This window comes from Neolamprologus brichardi, chromosome 20 (genome assembly GCF_056152115.1).
Source record: "Neolamprologus brichardi isolate AB-2024 chromosome 20, ASM5615211v1, whole genome shotgun sequence".
NCBI lineage: Eukaryota > Metazoa > Chordata > Actinopteri > Cichliformes > Cichlidae > Neolamprologus > Neolamprologus brichardi.
This window is the reverse complement of record NC_142123.1, coordinates 27,472,314-27,480,205: the sequence shown is the minus strand read 5'-3', so window position 1 is coordinate 27,480,205 and position 7,892 is coordinate 27,472,314. Positions and strand designations below refer to the sequence as shown.

The window sequence follows — 7,892 nt, the reverse complement described above, 5'->3', positions numbered from 1 at the left end:
ATTTTCATGAGCCCCTTTAACTGGAATAGAAGGAATACTCTTTCAAAAAATGAAAAAGAGCAAACTGAAAACCCTGAAAACAATTCAACTAATATTTCAGCTACTATACTGTAGCTATATGTGCTGTCAAATCAGCTTTGTTTGGCTTTGTTCCTGTTCTGTATATGCAGCTAAAGACGAGCTTTCAAAATAAAAAACAAAGGAAAATTAAGATTAAAGTCATCATTTTTAATGAACCTCATGGCTACACTTTGTAAAGTGGGAAAACCTTATTACATCACACATGTGGACCACTTGCCATTTTTATGCCTGGCCAAGCAAATTACACTTCAATATCTGACAGCATCTGGACATGACCCTGAATTCTGCCTGTTTAGAAGAAAATAACACACTGATCTGAATGAAATTGGCAGCACTTCTTGTTAACACGTAACGTCTGTCACGTGATGATGATCCCACTTGCAAAATGAAGTGACGGGGCTCATTTACGAAAAGACAGTTTCTGAAACATTTCTCATAAATTTGTAACTTTAATCTCATTTTTGACTGCGAACTTTTAAAATGTTATGAAATGTATCATTTTTCTTTTAAATCTTTTCTTGTAATTTTCTGAAATACCTTTATTTTTTTCTTTTATCGCTCTGAACTGGATAAGTGGTTAAGATGATGGATAGATGGATGGCTCATCCAAATGTATCAGATTTAACAAAAAGGGTTTGTTTTCCCTTTGCAATCCTGAGCCGGTTTTCCTCAGAAGAAGGATGCACTCTAAGGACACACCTCCTCCAAGCCAATCACTCAGACAAAGGTGGCGCTTAATAAAAGCTGCGAATCCAGGACGTCAAACGCTTTGTAAGTTAATGCAGCAGTTGAGATGATGAGAGTCTGGGGAGATCTTGAGATGTAACGCACCAAGATATAAGTACAACTTCATTTATCAACCACCTTCCTCCCCGTGACTCCAGTAGATGTTGGGATGTGTGCGTGTTTTTTTTTAATTATAAAGTCAGTGGAGATAAGGCTAGGGGTATAAGTTTATGTAGAGATAACATGCAATCAGTCCTGGAGTCTGCTCACTTTTGTAGGTAATTAGAAAAAGTCAAAATGTTGAGTTTACTCTATACTGTCCTGCTTTCTTCTTTCAATAAAAGGCCCACATAGTTTTTCTGTTTGCCAGGGTGAGTACCAGAGCAGATATGAAAAGATCTGCTGACTTCCCAGCCAGCTTTTTTTACTGTGTTTTACTGAGATTTGGTGCCGCAGCCACAAATATTCAGAAGTGTTTATTAAAACTTAAGTGTGATATCATAGCAGAATTAACACCGTCACTCTCCGTCAATGGTTTAATTGGAATGTTTCAGTTTTTTTTCTTCTCATTTTTTTTCTCTGCCCCCCCCTTTTTTTTTATGCTGCTCACCCTTGTCCTTGGTTTCTTTCTTCTTATTTTCTTTCAGTGCTTCGATCACCTGCTTCCAGACTCATCCATAAACAACATCCTTTATTTCGACACATACGCACAGCACGATCACGCACAGTCATGTGCTCAACGGCAGCACATTTACATCAATCACACAACCACACAGACGTATAGGATACACACACTTAATTCAAGCCTACTCATATTAGTAAGTATGCACACACATAGTCAGACCCAGGGAACATCTCGCCACACCTTTTTTTCCCCATTTTTTTTTTAAACAAGAGACTTAGTGAAAGATAGGGGAGACTCTGGGTTTTCTGTTCGACAAAGACGGTTACCTAGATCTCTGAGACAGTCACCTGAGTAGTGAAGCTGCATGCTGGCAAGTTACCTTCAACAATCTGAGTTTCTCGCTGACTCCTCCTGTCCTGCTACAGCTGATCCAGCTGACTGACTTGGTTTCATTTCCTCATTCATACAGCCTTTGATAAAGTATTACTTTGCAGAAATTCCCATCTTTGCAAACATAATAATCTGGTTAGATGTTAGTTTCTTGTTATATTTAACATGACAACTTTTATTATTGGTCACTGGATAGCACTGATTTATTATCAACTCAGCCCCACCCATCCCATATATGTCTTAACTTTAGCAATTACAGTTTAAAATTTACATTTACACCTGAATTCAAGTGTTATGACTGAATGTTAAATTGAAATATTTACTATAATAATATAAAATTGAGATTAAATCTAAATATTTTTTTAAATCTAAATACACTGACACTGATTAGTGATCAGTTATTTAGATATTTCTTTAAGCAACACTGAATTGTGCCCTAACCCTAACCCTAGTTAATGGTTGGTCTGTTTGCATTCAGCACTTCCTGTACCAAAATAGTACGTAAGGAAGGTGACAAATCAAACTTAAAACCTTTGAGTCCTTAAAGTGAAGGAATTATCCACCAGTTATCTATCCTACTATCTTATCCACCAATTTCAGATCAATTGGTGGATAAGGTAGTAGGGTAAGTTCACTTCCCTAGCAAAGAAGAGTCATTACAAAACCAGCATGATGCTCTGGATCTTCCTATATCCAGTGATAAACAGTTTCTATGCAGATGGCACTGTTTCTATTTACAAAGCTTGAATCTATTGGTGAGTTCTGTGATGAAAATAAAAAATAATGTGAATCCTGTGCTATGGCCTTGATATTTAGAAAATGTACCAAAACACCACAATTACCAGAAAATTGCATGAGAAAATGGCTTTTGAATAAATTATGATTATATCCTTCCAGTACGTTGTTTACACGTTACATTGTTTTTCATTCATATATTTTTTGTCACCTTTTCTGACAAGAGACTCCTGATTGAGTCCTTCGGGTATTCTGGATGCTCCCAGTTTTGTTTGTTATCCTTTGAACTTGTGTAATTGACCAAATCTCAATGCTGTTTCCCTCTTCGACAACCTCTTTTAACTCTGTTTGGACTCTCACTCTTCTTAGCAATCAGTAGTTGACCTGCACTGAAGGACAATCTACCTCAAGTCAAGTCTCAGGTTAGTGCAGCAGAAAAAAATCATATTGTTGGTTTAAGCTGCTTAATTATGGAACAAAGGGTTAGTATGAACATGACCAACATTGTAAATGATCTACATCCCTGTTATGTAATACAAGACTCCAAATACATGCTGACAAACAGCCCTTCCATTATATGTGTATTCTTGTATGCATTCCTTGCATTATTGTCTGTTATAACAATATGTGGAAATCTCCTTGTAATAATTTCTGTGATTTACTTCAAACAGCTCCATACTCCTACTAATTATCTCATCCTCTCTCTTGCTGTGGCTGACCTGCTCGTTGGGATTATAGCATTTCCTCTCAGCATGGCATTCTCTCTCAGCTCATGTCTTTATCATGAGGGTTTGTTTTGCAAAGTGCGAGGGACCTTTGATATTTCACTGAGCACATGTTCCATCCTGAACCTCTGCTGTATTTCTATTGACAGATACCATGCTGTTTGCCAGCCTCTGACATATCAAACTAAAATCAGCCCTCGTGTTGTTGTGTTCATGATCCTGATGAGCTGGGGGGTTTCTGGGATAATTGGAATTAGTGTCACCATTGCTGGATTTAATAATGAAAAATGTGAGGAATCATGTTTGATTGATGTTCTAATATATAGCACTGTTGGACCCATGTTATCATTTTACCTGCCAGTGACCATGATGCTTTTTATCTACCTAAAGATTTTCTTTGTTGCTTTGAGGCAAGCAAGACGCATCCAGAACACAACAAAGTGTGGACAAACTGCCAGCATCATGGAGAGAAAGGCGACCAAAACTCTGGCTATTGTTTTGGGAGTTTTTATATTTTGCTGGAGTCCTTTTTTTCTTTCCATCACATTCCCACCATTTACCAGTGATTCTGTACCAGTTCCTGTAATTGAAACTCTTAACTGGCTTACATTGGCAAATTCAATGCTAAATCCATTTATTTATGCTTTCTTTTATAGCTGGTTCAGGTCAGCCATCAGAATGATTATTTGTGGGAAAATATTCCAAGGGGATTTTGCCAACACAAATATGACTTGATAAAATATACACATATTAATTAAAATTTCACAAATCTTACAGTAAAAACAAACATAAAACAGCCACTGAACCCTACCTGAAGCATCACACATATAATGTCTCAATAGCGATTGAAGTAGCAAATACGTTTTGTACACATGTACAAACACATTGTTTTATTGTTCAAATAGTTGTGCAAATATTGTCATCGCTTATCGTTATGGAGGGCCAGGAGTGACAAAATGAATGAATTAATAAATACTTTATTAATTCATTTAAATTTAAATTAATTATATTAAATAAATATTTCAATAATTATTGAAATAGCGCTCAAGCTGTTATACCGCCAGCAAAGTGCAGGTCCCGGTACACAACTGTCATAACCCCCGCTGACTGTCACCTCTCACAGGTTGAACACCGACTTCATTTACTGAGAATATATCTATCAGGTCTTTATTTCCTGATGTTCGTATGTGTCATACTTTGTTTCAGTTGCCAATTCTGAATTTAAACTAACATTGAGAATATGTTTAAGGGGGAGGAAATAAATAATCAATAATCAGTGTGCCCTGTGTATTCATGCATAATCTTTATAAAAACAGATAACATTGTTGTTTCCATCATGTAGTAACTGTTAGGTTTAACTATACAAAGCTTGTTAGAAACACATAGAGACTTCACCATGTTCGACTAATATTTTCATTGTGAATATTAAGCATGAGGGTAACGTACAGTCGAGCTGCTGTCTCAGAGCCCTGCATACTACAGAGTGAGGTCAGCATATCCAGGATATCTTTCCGTTATCTGGACTCACTGACCCTAACACTGGGAACTGGATAAACAGTCACACAAAGCTGGTTCTCAGCTTTCTAAGTTAACCCAGTGTTTCCCAGCATGGTTAAATAAAAGTGTTGGCAGCATCAAACTAATCTAACATCATCTACGAGTCTGATTAATTGGTCATATAAATACTCTTTTACAGAAAATCATCCTTATTAGTGCCAACTATTCCAGAGAAGTGAAAATCTCTGGAATAAAGAAAATAAAGACATACCAGCCAAACACAACATTGTTGTAAAAGAAATGAACGCTTCAGGTTGTCGCAAAGTGGAATGAACATGATTGATCTCTTTTCTCCTTTTTCTTTCCCTCTCCTTATGTTAACTTTCTTCTGAACTTTCCTTCTTGTTTTTCTTTCCCGTCCCCGAGTCCAGTCTGGCCTGATTACAATAACTTAGAATAAAAATAACTAATAAAGATCAAATAAACTATGACAATCAAGTGGACCAGTATAGCAAAATGCCCACTTGGGAAAGTAAATCTGTTGGGCATTTTTCTTGGCCTTCAGACAATAATTCTGATTGCTACAGTGCCAGACAGGACACACAAAAAAAATTAAGGCAACAAAACAACCTGAAGAGCCGGTTCGGAGCCAAAAGAGCTGGCTCTTTTTAGTGAGCCGAACCGAAAGAGCCGGTTCTCTAAAAAGAGCCGGAAATCCCATCACTACTTGACTCGGGAGAGGCGGAGTTTGTGGGAGGTGTTGCTTCCTACAACCTGATGAAGGTAGACAGACAAAACAAAAAACAAACAAACAAATAAAAAAAACATATATAATGTGGTTGGACTGTAACAAATATATCCAATATAACTTCCAATCAGAAGAGATTGTACCAATGAGTGGCCATTACAAGATAAGGGCAAGCAAACAATAAAATGTAGTGAAGTTCAAGCTATTATTTTGAATGAATGAATGAATGAATCAAGGCTTTATTGGCCACATGCAGGTTGCCCCGCAGTGGAATAGATGAATGAATGATTTTGATGAATGAATGAATGAACTAACAGTCACTATAGCTCCTGTTCATATCAGACCTCAAAAAACCTGCAATCTGTTGAGAGAAATGAAATTAATTAATGTTGCAATTTTCATGAGCCCCTTTAACTGGAATAGAAGGAATACTCTTTCAAAAAATGAAAAAGAGCAAACTGAAAACCCTGAAAACAATTCAACTAATATTTCAGCTACTATACTGTAGCTATATGTGCTGTCAAATCAGCTTTGTTTGGCTTTGTTCCTGTTCTGTATATGCAGCTAAAGACGAGCTTTCAAAATAAAAAACAAAGGAAAATTAAGATTAAAGTCATCATTTTTAATGAACCTCATGGCTACACTTTGTAAAGTGGGAAAACCTTATTACATCACACATGTGGACCACTTGCCATTTTTATGCCTGGCCAAGCAAATTACACTTCAATATCTGACAGCATCTGGACATGACCCTGAATTCTGCCTGTTTAGAAGAAAATAACACACTGATCTGAATGAAATTGGCAGCACTTCTTGTTAACACGTAACGTCTGTCACGTGATGATGATCCCACTTGCAAAATGAAGTGACGGGGCTCATTTACGAAAAGACAGTTTCTGAAACATTTCTCATAAATTTGTAACTTTAATCTCATTTTTGACTGCGAACTTTTAAAATGTTATGAAATGTATCATTTTTCTTTTAAATCTTTTCTTGTAATTTTCTGAAATACCTTTATTTTTTTCTTTTATCGCTCTGAACTGGATAAGTGGTTAAGATGATGGATAGATGGATGGCTCATCCAAATGTATCAGATTTAACAAAAAGGGTTTGTTTTCCCTTTGCAATCCTGAGCCGGTTTTCCTCAGAAGAAGGATGCACTCTAAGGACACACCTCCTCCAAGCCAATCACTCAGACAAAGGTGGCGCTTAATAAAAGCTGCGAATCCAGGACGTCAAACGCTTTGTAAGTTAATGCAGCAGTTGAGATGATGAGAGTCTGGGGAGATCTTGAGATGTAACGCACCAAGATATAAGTACAACTTCATTTATCAACCACCTTCCTCCCCGTGACTCCAGTAGATGTTGGGATGTGTGCGTGTTTTTTTTAAACTATAAAGTCAGTGGAGATAAGGCTAGGGGTATAAGTTTATGTAGAGATAACATGCAATCAGTCCTGGAGTCTGCTCACTTTTGTAGGTAATTAGAAAAAGTCAAAATGTTGAGTTTACTCTATACTGTCCTGCTTTCTTCTTTCAATAAAAGGCCCACATAGTTTTTCTGTTTGCCAGGGTGAGTACCAGAGCAGATATGAAAAGATCTGCTGACTTCCCAGCCAGCTTTTTTTACTGTGTTTTACTGAGATTTGGTGCCGCAGCCACAAATATTCAGAAGTGTTTATTAAAACTTAAGTGTGATATCATAGCAGAATTAACACCGTCACTCTCCGTCAATGGTTTAATTGGAATGTTTCAGTTTTTTTTCTTCTCGTTTTTTTTCTCTGCCCCCCCCTTTTTTTTTATGCTGCTCACCCTTGTCCTTGGTTTCTTTCTTCTTATTTTCTTTCAGTGCTTCGATCACCTGCTTCCAGACTCATCCATAAACAACATCCTTTATTTCGACACATACGCACAGCACGATCACGCACAGTCATGTGCTCAACGGCAGCACATTTACATCAATCACACAACCACACAGACGTATAGGATACACACACTTAATTCAAGCCTACTCATATTAGTAAGTATGCACACACATAGTCAGACCCAGGGAACATCTCGCCACACCTTTTTCCCCCCATTTTTTTTTTAAACAAGAGACTTAGTGAAAGATAGGGGAGACTCTGGGTTTTCTGTTCGACAAAGAGGGTTACCTAGATCTCTGAGACAGTCACCTGAGTAGTGAAGCTGCATGCTGGCAAGTTACCTTCAACAATCTGAGTTTCTCGCTGACTCCTCCTGTCCTGCTACAGCTGATCCAGCTGACTGACTTGGTTTCATTTCCTCATTCATACAGCCTTTGATAAAGTATTACTTTGCAGAAATTCCCATCTTTGCAAACATAATAATCTGGTTAGATGTTAGTT

The 7,892-nt window shown here is 37.3% G+C and overlaps 1 protein-coding gene across 1 annotated transcript; it reads left to right on the top strand.

The window, feature by feature from the left end:
* The first annotated feature begins 3,027 nt into the window (after positions 1-3,027).
* Positions 3,028-4,017, top strand: LOC148097009 (trace amine-associated receptor 1-like). Its single transcript, XM_087833762.1, has one exon. It carries the CDS (start codon positions 3,028-3,030, stop codon positions 4,015-4,017), a length of 990 nt encoding a protein of 329 aa, XP_087689888.1.
* Positions 4,018-7,892: the final 3,875 nt, after the last annotated feature.